This window comes from Protobothrops mucrosquamatus, unplaced genomic scaffold (assembly GCF_001527695.2).
Source record: "Protobothrops mucrosquamatus isolate PMUCROS unplaced genomic scaffold, P.Mucros_1.0 scaffold1867, whole genome shotgun sequence".
Classification (NCBI taxonomy): Eukaryota; Metazoa; Chordata; class Lepidosauria; order Squamata; family Viperidae; genus Protobothrops; species Protobothrops mucrosquamatus.
In genome coordinates, this window is record NW_015387996.1 from 112045 (window position 1) to 128943 (window position 16899).

General features: G+C 36.6%; 1 protein-coding gene across 1 annotated transcript in view; it reads right to left on the bottom strand.

The window, feature by feature from the left end:
• KLHL14 (kelch like family member 14) overlaps positions 1-16899 on the bottom strand; it is a 59139-nt gene that overhangs the window by 11741 nt on the left and 30499 nt on the right. Inside the window, exons 3-4 of the mRNA XM_015823431.1 lie at positions 7825-7914; positions 2993-3071 (exon numbers count right to left, since the gene is read on the bottom strand). Of these exons, the coding sequence (XP_015678917.1) occupies positions 2993-3071; positions 7825-7914 (169 nt within the window). The remainder of the gene's footprint in view (positions 1-2992; positions 3072-7824; positions 7915-16899) is intronic.

Consider the following 16899-nt stretch of genomic DNA (forward strand, 5'->3'; position numbering starts at 1 on the left):
TGCACTGGCTACCGGTGGCTTTTCGGGTGCGCTTCAAGGTGTTGATTCTCATCTTTAAAGCGCGCCATGGCATCGGACCTGGTTATCTCCGAGACCGCCTTCTGCCACAGATTACCTCTCATCGGCCGATACGCTCCCACAGAGAGGGTCTCCTCAGGGTGCCGTCAGTCAGACAGTGCCGGCTGGCGACCCCCAGGGGGAGGGCCTTCTCTGTTGGAGCCCCCTCCCTATGGAATGAATTACCCCCAGAGATCCGGGTCATTCCGGATCTCCCCTCCTTCCGCCGCGCCCTCAAGACATGGCTATTCCAGCTAGCGGGACTGGCCTAAGGGATATTTTAATTTGATTTTAATTTGATTTTAATTTGGTTTTTAACATAATTTTAAAAAGAAAAGGCAAAAAATCAATATTTTTGGGGTGGGTTTTATTTTTGGGGAAACACAGTAGATACCAGGCTAATTTAGGTGCTGGCCAAACCTTTACTGTTGTGAAACAAGGGCATGGCAATACTATAATTGCATCTTTTTTTGTTCCCTCATTGTGTCTTCCTCTGTAGTCTGTGCATCTTTGTGATACTGTATCTCAATTATCAGCAAGTCAAAACCTTGATATAGCCAAGTCCTGCCAGGAATGAGAATGTTCTTTTCAAGAGAAGCTAAGCTTGCTTTTTAGTTATGTCAATCTTCTAGGCACCCTAATAATCTGAAACATACAAAGCAACACATCCCAAGGTTTTTTCCAAGAATCAGTGACTCTTCCAAGTCTTGCTTTTTGGGCTGTAGGGGTACTCCCAGACAGTGGCATGGGCTGTCTGGAGCCCCAGGCAGTGGAGGGCAAGTGCCCAGCCCGGCCTTCGAGCTCCCCAAGCATGAGGCCCTACAGCCCAACCCAGACCAGCCCCACTTCCCTGAGGGGGCGCCCACCTATGCTTACCTCCTCCTTCAGGCTGCTGCTGTTGTGCTCACTCTCCTTGGCTGGGTTGCTCATGGTAGGTGCAGGAGGGCAAAGTGCATGGGTCAGAGGGAGGCCCATTCCCTCTCCATGTGAGGAGACCCTGCTTTGTTATATCCTCTGCTCCCTCCCCCCTCCTCCTCCTGTTCTCTTTGGTGCAGATCCATCTGACTCCTCTTCCCAAGGCTGCGTCTTTTTTTCTCTCCATCTCCCGCCAAAATTTCCTCCTTTTATATCCTCTCCTTTCTCCCCCCCTCTTCCTCCTTTTCTATTCCGGGTGTGCCGGAAATGTCAATCAGTATGTAGCCGCGCGCGCCGATCTTGCAGCTTCTGCCGAGCCCTGCAGCTCCAGCCGACTCTCCATCAGGCTTGTGCAGCGCTGCCGCTGCTTCAGCTGGTTCCCCTTCCCCGCTACACTTGTCTAGGATGGTTGCATACCACCTGCCAGGTGCCAAAGTACCTGTTTACCACCAGTTGAAAAGCCCTGCTCTAGACCAGTGATGCGGGGTATGTTATCTATATGCTATTTTGCTAGACAATTTGGAAGCTGTTGAAGTGGTCCTTGTCCACCCATACTGTCTCTGTTCTAAAAGAGGTACAGCAAAAACAGTAAAACATTGATTTTATGGAACTCTTTACTTTTAAATTATTTTATATCTTTTGTGGCTTGTCTTATAGATATGATAGATAAATAGGAACATAAGTAAAATTTGATCAAAAACTTTGGGGAAAAAAATGAAGGTTCACAGACATTCTGTTAGAAAACTGCTAGAGTATATAAGGCCTTTTTATTAAAAAAATTATTAGATGCTTAAAACACTCTATAAGCTATATAGACTGTGCTGTAAAGGTCAATGACCTTATTGTAAAACCCTACCAAAATAGCAACAATATTTAAAAGATAGCAGATTTTTTGGTGCTTTTATTTATATTTGAAATATGTGTTAGGCTTGTACGAAAATACTGAGGATTCTATCTCAATATATCTGCAGCTGTAATATACTCAGTACAGACATTAAATCTGCTTTAAGTTAGAGGCAGTGAGGCTGGGAGAAGTACATTTATTCAAATGGATAATGAGCTGAACATCTTCAGTTTTTATGGATGTCCCAGCTAAAGGGTATCCCCAAATGCTTTAGACAGTGTTCATCAGTGTCTTAAGATCTGGATTATGACTTTCATCTTAAAATTGCAACTCTTGATTTACAAGCTGCCCATGTAATCAGCTACATTAAATTTAGGGGTTCCCTAATTAGCTTTAACTCCATATGGCAAATAAACAAACAGAAAGCTTGGAAGTGCAGCTTTTACTGCTTTATTCAAAGGCTTTACACTATATTTCCTATGGATGAATACCAATGCTTTGTTTGTTCCTCTTGGTAAATTTGCAAGGTGTTTTTTAAAACTGTTGGCACCTAACCTTTTAACAGTTTAATTATTTGATAAATCAGTACTTTGGTATTAATTTGAATAATACAGGACTGATTCAAAGTGTATTTGTCAGCAGGTGGGCTTGTATAAAATAAGCAGTATAAATATTTCAATTTAAAAAACAAAACAAAACAATGGATTGTTAAGGTTCAGATCAAAGAAGAAATCCCTTCATTGCCAGCATGCTTCAATCAACTTTCTCTGCCTGATTACACAGAAACTGCAGCCATACAGTAGATATCCAGATGCTGTGGTTTAACTGCCAATGCATATGACCTATCGGCTCCTAAACTGCACTAGGAAGTCAATTTGCCAACCATACTGAACTTAAGAAAAGCCATGAATGAATATCATAACTTCTTTCAATCTTAAGAGAAAATGTTAGATTTTATATGATAGTGCTACAATCAAACGTCAAGTTAAAAAAACTTAAGAAGTTACACATTTTAAGACTTTCAAACAGAACATTAATTTCATAACTCACAATGATTACTTTCTCTTATTAATAAGGAAAAACACAGCATTTAATTTTTCCCTCTTGCTGATCTCTCTGAGAAAGTACTACCATTCATTGTGATACCACCACTTCCCAACATTTAGTAAGTTTTACCTTTCTTGCATAGGTGGAAGTTGTATCCAGCTATTAAACCTAGGATCATACCGGCTGACGAAGTTTGTACTGTGTTTGCCTGTAAAGAGATTAATTTCACATTTAGCTCTTTGCTTTCTGAAGGACTGACTCAAAGCCTTTTGTTGCTTGCAGACCAAAATGGAAAAGTTTTCTCCTTTCACATACAGATGATTAGATTGACAAAAAAAAACCACCTCTCATTCCAGTATTAAGATGTACAGTAGGACTTGCAATGCTTTGAACCTAATTCAGGAGAAGTCCTTCAGAATATGAGGGGGCACACACATGTAACTTATTGAATCAGCCATGTTTCTTTCTCAGATAGTGTGGGAACATGTTGCACATGACTAATAGGTAGCATTCTTCATAACATCTGAGTAGATGAACTTAAGGGCCAAACATAAGACATAGTTGTGTACTCCCACTTTTCGTTACTGTTCCATGCCCCTGAGTATTTGTCATTTGCCTCATTCTGTTTTAATAGTAAGGTGGCTGCTATTGCTGTATGATTGCAAATCACAGTTTTATAGCATCAATATTTTACTTGTAAACAACAGTTATGGAAGTTTTCATTTAGACCGATAAAAAATTAACAACACTTCCTTGCAAGCTTTATGTAGTCAAATTTATTTAGTCAAATATGAAAAAGCATTAGTTATTACTTCACCCTGTATTTTATAAGGACATATACGCCAATCATAAAAAAAATTATGCTCCAAGATATTAAGCAATACTGAATGCATGTTATATTCTTATTAACATCAAAAGAAAGACTTGAGCAAGGAGAGTGCATTACAAATTGTTTAATACCTGAGTCTTCAATGCAGAAATCCTTTTTAAAAAAATTATTCCTTGCACGCAATTTAAAATTATAGCATAACTACATCACAGTTAAATCATGTATTTCACTATCAAAACCATGATGCTTACGAAGTGCTTTGTTCATGGGAATTAAATCCAAAATTCAGTAGCAATGAAATATAGATTTTGGCATTTAAAACTAATCATGTAAATAATTTGATTTATATTTTCTAATTATGTCATGTGATTCGGATTCTTTCATACTTCTAAGGCGCCCCTTATTTATATGAATTTCTAACTCCTATTAACAGAAGTTACCCAGAAATGCTGTCTGTCATGTCAATCAATATTTCCCAGCATAATTCCATTTTTTCTAGAATATCAATCCTCTTTTTCCTTCATGTATACCTGTCCCCCCAAATCTCCCATTACTATTAATCTTTCATCTTCCACTTATACTTTCTCCATTTTCCCCTTTCCAGCTCTTCTTTGTCTGTCTTCTCATATACAGAAATTAATATAATAAATTTGTTTAGAGAAAACAAAGTATGAGCTAAAGAAGATTTTTGTTCTTTGCTGATAAAGGGCAAGCAAAGCTATAGAGCATGTATATTTATCGTACCCAATATATCACTCCTAAGATGCATCTCTGTCAGGAAGATGCCTCCTTGTTGTTGTTTTTGTTGAAGTAAGGGTTTGTTTACATTTGTTTACAAATTATGAAAATAATCAGGCCTGATGTCCAGGTTTTTAAAATGGAAGCAAAGAAGAAAGGGAAAATTCCTTAGTTCTAGGTTTTTCAATGTTATGCTATCATGTCCCTTCCTGTGGGTCACCAGAATATTCTGTGTAGCTTTCCTGTAGCTTTCATAAAGAAACATGAACATCAAGGTTAAGAACTGGGAGAAACAGTTTTTTGATCTTTCATGACATTAGTTCTGGAGTTTGAGAAGGTCAGTAAAGTATTTCTCCACCATTCTTGTATCTTCTGCTATGTGAGGTGCTGCAAGGCTTGATATTTTCTCCCCTCCTGTTTAACATCTACATGAAACGGCAACATCTACACGAAGCTGCAACATCCACAAGAAGCTACAACAGATTGGGATGATCTGCTGCCGATACCCAGCTTTTTTATGTTCACCCCAGACGATTTGAATGATATAACAGAAGTCTTAGTACTGAAGGCTGTGCGGGTCTGGAAGGGGCACAACAGACTTCAACCGAACTCACATAAGATTGTGTGGCTTTGGGACCTTCTGGTTCTAGGAACCTTCCATTTTTATTTCTGGATGCAGTGACGCTGTCTCAGGCAGAAGCAGTGCATAATTTGGGGTCCTCCCAGATTCATGTCTCCTGCTCAAAGAACCTGTGGCAGTCATGGATAGGAGGACCTTTGTATGTCTTCATGTTACGCATCAATTGTGCCCATTCAGAGATCAGGACGTTATGATCATTCGTGTCCCTTGTGACCTCCCACTTGGATGATGTAATGTGATGTGCATGGGGCTGTTCTTAAAGAGTATTCATAAACTTCAGTTGATGCAAAACACAGCAGCACAGGTAATTAATGGTACTAGCTATTTGGAGCATGTAACACCACTATAAGTTTGCTTCCAGCTGCAATTCAACATTCTGGTAATTACCTTTAAAAACCCTACATGGCTTGGGCAGTTACTTACGGGACTTTTCATGCTGACTGTTTCTACCCATCCCATCAAATCTAGCAAGTGAGGCATGTGATATGTTCCATCAACCAAGGAGTGTTAGCTGAGCCCCCTGGGGAAAAAAGGCTTTTCTGCTGTGTCACCCACCCTCTGGAACCTCATCTCTCCTGAAAATAGGTTGGCCCCCAATCTGTTGGCCTTTTGGAAGGCTTTGGAAGTTTGATTTTGCGGCTAAGCCTGGGGGCCTGTATGTGAGATGGAGCACATTTCTTGGTCATGATTCTATGATTCTTTATTTATTTATTCATTTATTATATACCGCCCTATCTCCCTTGCGGGACTCAGGGCGGTGAACAGGCGATACTAAAAACCATGAATAAATAAATAGTTTCTGTTTTAAAATCGAATTAAATGATAGGCCTGTTCTAAAAACACACCCATACAAAACCCCCCACTTTGAGTATTGTGCATTTTATTTCTTGATGTGAGTTTAATATTTGTATATATTTTAGTTCTAATGTTATGAGACCCCTATAGGTATGTACTTGAGATGAATGGCTACATAAATAAATAAGTAAACTAGCCAAAAACAAAACCAACAATTTCAATTTGAATGAAATAGCTGGGAAATTATCCTTCTCACTTTTGTGTAGCCGTTGGGGAGACCTACCGTCCAACTAGTCTAATGCAGATGTTTGCCTACCTTTTTGGTCAAAGAAATACAGTAATCAACCTTCAGATCAGTTCTACAGCATATACTTCTATAAATAAACTATCTGTAATCTTTTTATAAATAGCTTTTTAAGAACAGACTGCAAACGTTATTTTTCCAGAAAAATGACTTAAATAAATAATTTTTAAAACTCTATTGAAATAATGCTATTAGAGAAGATTGCTTAGTTTTGTTTGTAAGGAAATGAACAGATGTAATGCTTTGATACAGTTTGGTTTAGCACAGATGTTACAATGGGCTTTTCAAATAAAATATATGCAGTATACGTAATTTCAGCTGGATCTTCTGGCATTTTGAAGTGAAAATGTGTACCTGCAAGCTGTTTTATACTTTCTAAGTCATAATTATCTATGTTATACAGACTGCTACAGCTGCAACTCTGCCTTTATGTACGAGCCTTTCAATGATGTCTTGACAATATTCTAAATTTTGCAAGGCATATTGTTCTTTTGCTTTGTTCAGAAGCTTGTTAAATGATTTCATTTCTCTCTACAGAAAATTTATAAAGTGATCTCGTTAAAAAGCCCTTACCATAATCGTTATGTAAATCGCTAAAACTAGAGATACAGGAGTACCAGAAAAATCTGAAGACATTTAAGAATGTGAATATATAACCATTTACACGGATCATATTAGATTGGCACTAGGAAAAAAAAGTAAATACTAGAAACATATGAAATATAATGGTACATAAAAAGGTTGATATAACTTTAAACAGTTCTCACCAAATGTCTTAATTAAAAACAACTATTCAAACATTTTAGAGATTATAAATGAATACTTGAAATACTGAAATTCCAAATCAGAGGGCAACTCATGAAATTAATTTTCACTTTCTATTCTCCCATCATAATGTAGAAGTGTTCTGCTAAAGAGAAAGGGCTTGACTGTTGAATTAAAAAATGATTTGGAGTAAGATTTCTTTTGAAATACAGAAGCTTCTTGCCTAAATCTTTTTTTTGTTAGACATATATGTTTATGTGGCATTTTCCATAGCTATATTAATGAATCACTTTTGAGCTTCATATTAGCATATATATTCAATTTTAAATGTGCAGAATTTATGCTTATGTTTCTGCAGTAACTGCAACTGGATCTATAAAAATGCATGTGTTGTGGACCATTACTTTATGCATGCATAAATTTTGAAAAATACACCTTAAATGTTTTAATAGGCCTCAAAAACGTAGCTAAATTCTAGTTTATTCTTATAAAAGTTACTGTGTAATTGTTGGACAATCAATTATTCAAAGTTGAGACTTTATTGCCACAAACAAATTTTAGATCACAGCCTAAATCATTGGTATATAATCTGAAGCCCAAGAGAGTTGCTCAAGGTTGCTTGTAGATTCCTAATCTTTCCTTCAGTGTTTTTCTGATTTTTTTTTTTAGCAAGCAAGCTAACATTAAACTATTTGCTGTTCTGATCAGATCAGATCAGATGAGATTAGAGTGTAAGATGGGGCAACTCTACTTATAAAAAAGAAAGGACATTACCATACTGCTATTTCATGTATAAGTAGCAGTTCATGGATTTCCTACCCATTAAGTATTTGTGTGGTGGTGGTTATTTATTTTTTTCTTCAAAGTTCAATTAATTATGGCATACATACCATTAGGATTCCACTGATCTTCTCCTCCCAGAACGAACAAAAAATTTTCTACTTCCACAACACAGTGATGGGCACTATTATATGGCATAACTGTGAATAAAGCAGATATATTTTATTAAGGCGCATTTCAACAGTAGGTTTAATAGTGTAGTTATTCTGAGGATTTCAGGGAAGTTCAAATTTATCGGGGCTCAGAGGTTTTGTCTTCCGAGCTTCCGGACTCGTGCTGGAGCCCATCTTCAGGGAACTTCTCTCTAGATTTTGTCTTCTGAGCTTTCGGATTCGTGCTGGAGCCCATTTTCAGGGAACTTCTCTCTAGCAGAGTGTGTGCTGTTAGAAAGACGTTCCCTGAGGATGGGGACTCCAGCACGAGTCCCAAAGCTCGGAAGACAAAATCCTCTGGTCCCGGTGACTGACCCAGATTGGATCCTGCAACATTATCCTGAGACACAGATATTTGCCTTCATTCGTTCAAATTTAGACTTTAATGTTTCAGTCCCAGTTAATGCGCTCAGTGATCTAACACCTGCTGTGAATCAATCCTTATATCCTTTTTAGATGGTCAGATGTGCATTGTCACATCTGTTTGCTGTTCTGATAGGAACATTTTGTTCTGCATCTGCAACTGAAAGAAACTTCTTTAGCAATACAGAGCCTTGGAAACTCCAGTATAATTGATATCTCGAAACAAAATTGCTCAGACAAGTTTGTAACAGTTTCTGACATTCTGCGATTTGAATGAGCTGTCACAGTAGCTTCCCAAAAGACGCAGAAGGTGTCAATAGCACGCACAGCCAGTCTCAATAGCATTATCAACCAGATTTTGGATTGAGGCAGTCTTAGCATCCACTCTGGATGAAGTTTAGCTTGCTAACAACAAATTACAATAATTACTGTATATAAACTGTACTCTACAAAATAGAAATATTTCATAAAATGCAATAATTAGGACAGTGCTCTGTAATCACATGATAAATACTTTTTTTCTTTAAAAAGTAGATTTACAGAATGTTAAAAAAAAACAGATTCAGTATGTAGGCAACATTTCCACATCAAAACTTCAAACTATTCAGTAGCTTTCTCTCACACAGCAATAAGCATGCTGCATTTCCATATAGTTTTAAGTTTTTAAATTAAGGTCCTGCTGATTTAATGCCTCCTCCAAATGTATATGCTCAATTTCCTGTACAATGTCATTAGCAGCACAATCAAACATTTTCCATCCACTGAATCACGAATCCCTTTGTTGAAAGAACAACATTCCTTTAAAAACTATTGTAAGGAAGTTATAACTATGAAGGGGAGAAAAATGGGACAGTTCTTTCTCTGATATGTTTTCCCCAAGGTTACAGAGGTACTAGAAAAAAATGCAGCATTAATGCCATAAAATGAATTGCTTTGTGGTATGTGACAGTATTAAACATCATATGTTGAAATGCATACTCACACAGCTAAATTGTACCACATGCAGCAGTTCTGGCTGGGTGTCACCAGTAGGAAAAATAATGTCCTTGTTCTGCTCATCATATGGGCACCTTAAATCTAGGTGAGGACAAATGGGGAGGTGATGTGCATGTATAGGCAGGGAACTTATTGCTTGACACGGATCAATAGAGCACTTAGGAAACCAGTGCAGTGGGAAATCAATATGACTCAGGGCCAGCTCTTACTTTGTGCTGTTTTGCCAGTGCCAAAAAAAAGAGGCAGCCTATCTCACACTTGAATTATTTTGGGTGATATATCTCTCATTTCATTTGTTTTATTATCTTTTATTTTTCTAAATGCACATGAACATAGCATATGCAAATAACAATAAGAAATATGTGCAGCTTCCTTGTGTAGGACACATTTTCTTAAAGATCAAGTAGTCCCATTTAAGCTTCTTACTGATTTTTTTTTTTTTTGCTAAAGCAATGATGAATAAGCAAGGTGCATATTTAGTTTCCAGTAAAGGTCAAATATCATTTTCATAGTCTGTGCTCATGCAGCTGTCTAAGCAAAAGCAACTGATAGGCAGATAAGTTAAGTAAAAATGCATGAATTAACATTATATATTGGTGATATATCTTACAAGCAACAAATACTGTTAATATGCTATTTTATTTTAATTTGTGACAAATGACAAGTCAATTCTATCTCCTTAGGAATTGATTTTTTTTGTAATATTTATTCAGATGAAACTCATTGAACTCCAGTCATAGTTTTGGTTGATGTTATACTGCAGTGCCCTTCAACAGCATATCCATGAGCCTGATCAAAATGATATGATGCTATATTGAAAAACCAGGCATCTGAAATGGTTGGCCCTATGAGCGTTACATTTCAAACAATGCCAATTATCTGTTAATGCAGTCGGCTATACTACCCTTAAATTTGGTGTTCTTAGGTAGGAGACAGACTACATGTGCATCTAATTATAGTACATCACACTGTGTAATATTTCATGCTATTGATCATGTCTGTTGATATACAGTGAAATGCAAACGTCAGGCAAACAACTTATCAGAGCGGAGACTGAAAAGCCTACAAGATTCTCAGTAATATGATTTTGTATCTTTCTAAACTCCAAAGTAATAAGCAAAGAAAGGAAAGTCCAAGAATGTCAACTAAGAAAAAGAAGTCTGAAAATGTAATTTATGAAGATCATAGTGCAACTCTCTACATTTCAGTTCAAATACAGGTAGCACACTGAACAGAATTGCAATATTTAAGCAAAACAATGGAAAAGAGGATGAAGGTCTGTATGATTAGGTGTAAGATATGTGAATGTACATGCCTAAAATAGCCATTTGAACTATGCAACACATATGGCTGAATTCTAGAGGATGTAACTTTTTTTTTTTTGCACTGCTGAGACATTCTTCTTGTCCCACAATACCTTTCAAGTAATCTTACAACAATTCACTAAGAATTCATGAGTGTAAATAATGCAATGTACAGGCCAGCCTGTAGTCTAGTGATGCAAACCGTCTCTTTCATTAATTGTATACTGTCTTCTGCTTTGCTGATTTATTTTAATATGAGTCTCAGGCTCACTGATCTTTGCATTTCATTTCAGCTCAGGTGAGTACCTATTTTCCCCTCCAAAAAGGGATTTGAAAAGAAGTTTGTACGCCACGCTCAAACACAGCCCAGTGTGAGTTTTTAGCGTGTCAGTCAGTGAGTTAGAGGGAAAGGGTAAAGAGAAGCTAATCAGGATGAAATGAGATTAAAGGCTGTCTAATTTTACAGCAACTGTGATCCATCAGCCACTGTGAAAGTGACAGTGGAAATGAATGATGGAGACAGACAGGTGGGGCTGTACATTTCACTGATTTATCCTCAAATGCACTGGGCCTTATTTTATTGAGTGAACATGACCGCATTTATCATGACTGTCATCTAAACCCACTTCTCTCCATTTAAAAAGGTCACTTTACTAGAAGGAAGTAGGATAGAGCCACTTTCAAAAGTAATTCAAAAATCTAAGAATATGAATTTATAAAGCTTTGCAAAGGAGCTCTCAGCTTTATTAAACAAAGAGTGAAGTGAAAAAATAAAAACCAATAAATAAAAGGAAAATTTTGACACCTGAAAAACACATTTTTTAAAAAAAATCTTTGTTTTTCAATCCCAAGGTTCCAAAATAAAGGTGCAGTATAGGGCTAAATAATACTCATTTAGAATTATATAACGTATCTTATTCTGTGGGATGAGGAGCTTCTTCCAAGTGAAGACAAACTTGATTTCTTCCAATAATTGTTTGAGACAACATTCTATTCCTTCTACTATGTATACTGATTAGACTGTAGGAGTATGTTTCTGTCTATCGACTTTAATCAATTTGTGAAAAAATCAGGAGAAAGCAAAAGGGGAAAATATTTGCCTATTGCATCATATCTGTTGAACATACTGCTGCTTCCTACCTTATATTCATTGTAGGTGCATTCCAACCAATTAAAAAAGGCAATACAGCTTGAAATAATACATGCTGTCACATTATGAAATATGAAGTACACAACTAAACCCTAAATTTACAAAAGAACTGGAGAAAAATTAGCATTAATGTAGTTGCTAGCTAATTTAAGGATACCCATCATTTTTTTAATATGTGAGATTTTTGTAGGAAGTATACCTAAAGTGGGAAATATACCTAAAGTGGGAAACCTTTTTATTTTTGGAAGATGTGGGATTGGTACTTTAAAGGCAAAATACGTATACACTGGTTCTATCTCCAAGTCATGGCTTGCTTTTGTGAAGTTTAGCATGACATGATACTGTATTTTTGCCTATCTTGAAGAAAACCAAAGTTGGGGTTTAAAAAAATATATTAATGGCTTGGTTCTTTGGCTTTTCACAGATGAAGAAAGATAAAGTCCCTTGTTCATACCTTATGATAGGTTTGACAAACCATATCACAAATCCTCATTGGCCATTCTAACATTACAGCTTACTGTGACATGTGAACTGGATGTATTGATGAAAAAGGATTTTTAAAAAAGCCCTTCTCTACTCAGTGAGGGACACTGTTTCTACAAGGAATGATTTTCCTTATCATCCTTCCCTTGTAAGATCTCCCTTTGTCTGCCCTTGAAACAGGAAATTTAAAAAAAAATGGAGGAAAAAATTGGGTTTACTCATCAAAATGGGGAGAGATGATTGCTGAGTGAATAGATATACTAGCAACTTCCTCAGCATATATTATCAACTTAATACTGGCACCAATGGTTTCTGCCTTGATCCTCCCTATTCTCCCATTACTTTGTACTTTTCATATGGTAAAATAATGAACAGTAAGTTTAACCAAGGTGAAAGGACTACAGATTTTTGGATGTTGTTCTAGAGTTTTTTGTGACTTATGGATTATTGCATGTTGTTCTACTGGAATGAGTTTGACTTAACAGTGACTCTTGGAAAAATTCTGTGTTCTCAAAACTTCTCCATTTCAAGACTGTTTCTCTGATTGTAGACTAGTGGTACTCCATAGTTTAAATATGAGTAGCTTTTCCAGATTGATAGGTATCAATGACTTTTTAATAGCAGGACATAATATGTCTGAATTGTGAGAATGTCATGTAATGAAGAAGCCAAAGCTAGGGTAGGGTTGATTGTTTAATGAAGTGCTTATACAACTGCCATGAATTATTCCTTGAATTCAATGAATTCATGTGTGCGCGCATGTATGATAGAGATCAAGAGAGAGTGTGTAATTACTTTTTTACACTGATATAGAATAACTTTGATACAAATGAAATAAGCATTAAACCTTGGTGTTATGTGTTCACTCAAACTCCCTCAGTATAACAGAAAGACCCCCAAGCTGCAAATCTATGGAAAATTTGAGAAAATTCTAAGGAGAAATAAACTCTTAATTCTACTCCATATAACTATAGGTTCTTTTTAAACAAATTCATATTTTTGCACTAACACTGTTTGGAAAATATTTTCTGTTAAAACATGTAATATTTTTGTTCAGAAATAAACTATTGTATAGAATGTGTATGATGAGGAAAGTAGTATTTTTCCCAAATAAGTAGCAGCATGAGCTATTATGCAAACTTGAAAAATAGCATTTCAAATGATAAATACTACACATTATCAGTTCTTAGACCTAGTTGAAAAGAGCAAATCATGAGTCACTGATTCAAATGATTTCCATGAAATTCTGTGCTGGTGCACTCACAAGTAATCCATATAGTAGTCAATGGAACGAATTTCCAGGAAAATAAACCTGCAATCCTGTATCTATCTAGACATGCTGCATTCAGTATTCATCAGATCCAGCAGGACTTATTTTTGAGTAGCCATATGTGAGGCTACACCCTCAGCCTATCAAATTAATCATAATAGTTGCAGTATCTTTGCTACCTTGTTCTTTGTTTTAAAATTAGTCATCCCCTCATCTATTGCAATTGTAGAATAAACTATTAGATGGTTCACAGCTGCCTTTCTGCCTATGGCCTATCTCAAGATGATCTGAATTATTGTATTAATCAGAATTTCCAGCCAACCCAAAACAAAGAAGTGAAATGCAACAAAAATGTCATTGCTGATTTCTTTCTAGCAGTAAGCTTCTTGTTTGTTCCTCTTGTTCAATTTGAAGGGAAGAAATCAAATTCACTGTACAGGAAACATATATATTTGGTGCTGATCCTGATAAGTACTGAGCTCCGACATCTTCCATTGATTAAATTTAGCATTAAATTCTAATTATCTGCTTTTCTTGTTTCAGACCCTATGCCAAATTGGATGTGAATCAGTTCTTGATTCCTCTGGCAGTCCAAACACATCTGGTTTTTCATTCTGCACTTCAGTGCTAGAAAAAGAATTGCTTCTGTTTGCTGCCTTATGGCTGTCTCATACATTATATCAAACACGTTCCTGTAGCTTCTCTGTTAGTTAGTTATATTTTTTTTCTGTTTTCTTATGATTGAAATCAAACTATAAATACATGGCTGGAATAGTAAGTTAATGAAGTTAAGAAAGTTAATGAATTAAATAAAACCATTTTGCTTTTTTTTTAAATAGTCCACTAAAGAATGAAAATAAAACTGCAGATGGCAACTGCAATCCTGAAAAAGGGTACCTTCTTTTTTTCAAATAAGTAGAAAAGTTTATTTTACAAAAATAACATTACATTAAGCAAAATCTGCAGTGTTATTAGAACTATGCAATACTTTAGATTTGATTCACAAGAACTGCTTTGAAATGTGTAGGTGTAAATGCAGCACCTGTCTATAACGTACTAAAACAGCTATGTCCATTTATAGGACTGAAAAACTGCAGAAGCATCCCCACAGCAGCCATATAATTATAGAAAAAAATATGGCTGATTTAATGAGTTACAAATAGGCAGTGAGTTCATTTTTCTGCACATTTTGAACCAACTCTTCTGAATATAGTTTTCCCATTACATATCATATATGTTTGTACCGCCCTTCATTTTTTCATCCAAGACAAAGGAAAAAAATCCAAATTATATCAGCTACTCGTAGCTCAGAACCATGTATTTTGTCATACTAAAAATGGATTCTATATATGATAGAGATGCAGAGAACTCTTTCACATAAAAGGTTCCTGGACCAGTTAAAATTATCCTTCATATTGATGGGGCCCTGTATGAAGAACATAAATGGATTAATGCAATGAGGTCTATATGGGACTGTCCTGGAAGTCTATTTACAAGCTACAGCTGTTTCAAAATGTGAAGCACAAGTATTTCATATAATGCTACTGCTCCACAAACTGCACTGCTTAGTGGTCGCCTTCTGGATGCAGTTCAAATTGTTGATTACTGAAGCACTTTGTAGCATACAACTTAATTGTTTGAGGGACAGCCCTTTTTCAATTGTTTCTGACTATCTAGTATAGGGGTTCATCTAGTGGGCCATGGGCCGTTCAGAACTGGGCTGTTCAAGTGGTGTGCCTGCATGCACTCACCTACCATTCGCACAGAACCATGCCCTCCCCCCTCCTGGGCCGCTAAGCCAGAAAGGCTGGGGACCACTGATCTTGTGAGGTCAAGCAGAGTGGGTACACTTTAGATCCCTTCAATTAATCAGTGTCATCTCTTAGGTTCTAGAAAGTATCCCTTATCTTTTGTGGCACCGGCCCTCTGAAAATGTATCCCTTCAGAGAGCCATGTTTCGCATCCTGTTGATATTCAGAAAGTCCCTAAAAATTAGGTTGTTTTCCTAGGCCTTGGGCAAGGATTGAATTCCTGTAAGATTACTTTGTTTGCAATAGAGTGCTTGACTTCTGGATGCAGAATTGGATATATGATTAGTTCATTTTTAAAACTGTTTCTGCTTTTCTTAAGTGTATGTTACTCAGTGTTGTTTGGAGTTGGGCAGTCTCTAAATTGAAACAAACAAGCAAACAAACAAGTCAATCAACCTAAGCTGCTGAATAATAACCTATGATAGAACCTTTCATCTCCATGGCACCCAAATTTTTTACTCCTCCTCAATTATATATAAATGTAGCTTTGATACTTTTTCTCAAAGAAATGGGGTTTCTTTGACACAATGCTGAAGGATATTTGAAATTTCAAATTTGTTATATAAAAGTGCCACTTTTCCCTATTTTTTACAAAACTTCCTTCTGTCAAGGAATGCAAGAAGCTTCAAAAACAAATAGAACTAAAATAATAACTAAAGACAGAAGGTTTAGTAAGATACAGATTATGCCAACAACACATGCCACAACAGGATATGAAGCAAGGAAAAACGAGCATAAATCAAAAACAAAAAGTACAGTACTTGGAAAGTGCATTTGCTAGCATTGCAACATTTTAAAGCAGAATTTAAAGGGAACAACTACAGCAGTCTATAAATCTGTAACGTCTATCCATAAGTGGATCTATTTCCTTATCATTGCCAAAATGCCATGACAAATAGTTCATTAAGCTGTGTGTGTATACAGTAGTGAAACGTGCTGCTACAAAAGGCAGCACTACACTTTCTATTGCAGAGCACACAAAAGAAGAGCACCGAATCTGAATTTGATATCATCACTGAAAGATGTGCAGTCACTTTGAGGACAGCAGTCATGAACTGGGCTCTTCTGATTTTGTGCCTGACCTATAATAAAAAAAAAGTGTCTGCAGCACTCTACTCCCAATTCCTGCTATCATTTTCTGATGTTCTCCAACAATAATAGTTGCTTCAATAGCAATCTGTTGGGAAAGCTTCTAATTTGCCAGCAAATTACAGCACTTGCTAGTGCCAGTAGCAATTTGCTTGGAAGTGATTGTGCAGGCCAGAAATTTGGCGAGTTGAAATTCAATCCATATGAAGACACCAGGTTATAAAAGGTTGCCACAGGAGTGCAGGTGTAAACTTGGGCTGTATAGTACTTAAAAGTCAGTCTCTAAAATACTGTTTGGAATAACAGGTGTACAAATGTAGCACTTGTCTGCAACAAACAAATGTGCCCTCGCCTGCAATAGGTTGCAGACAGGTGCTAGGTTTGTGCTCCCATGAAGCATCTCTTGAAGATCAAATCTGAAACATAGCATAGCCCCAGGATACAGTATAAATGAGCAAAATTTATAAACAAAGTTAAAACATTTTGCCTCTTTCTATCCTAGGGGGG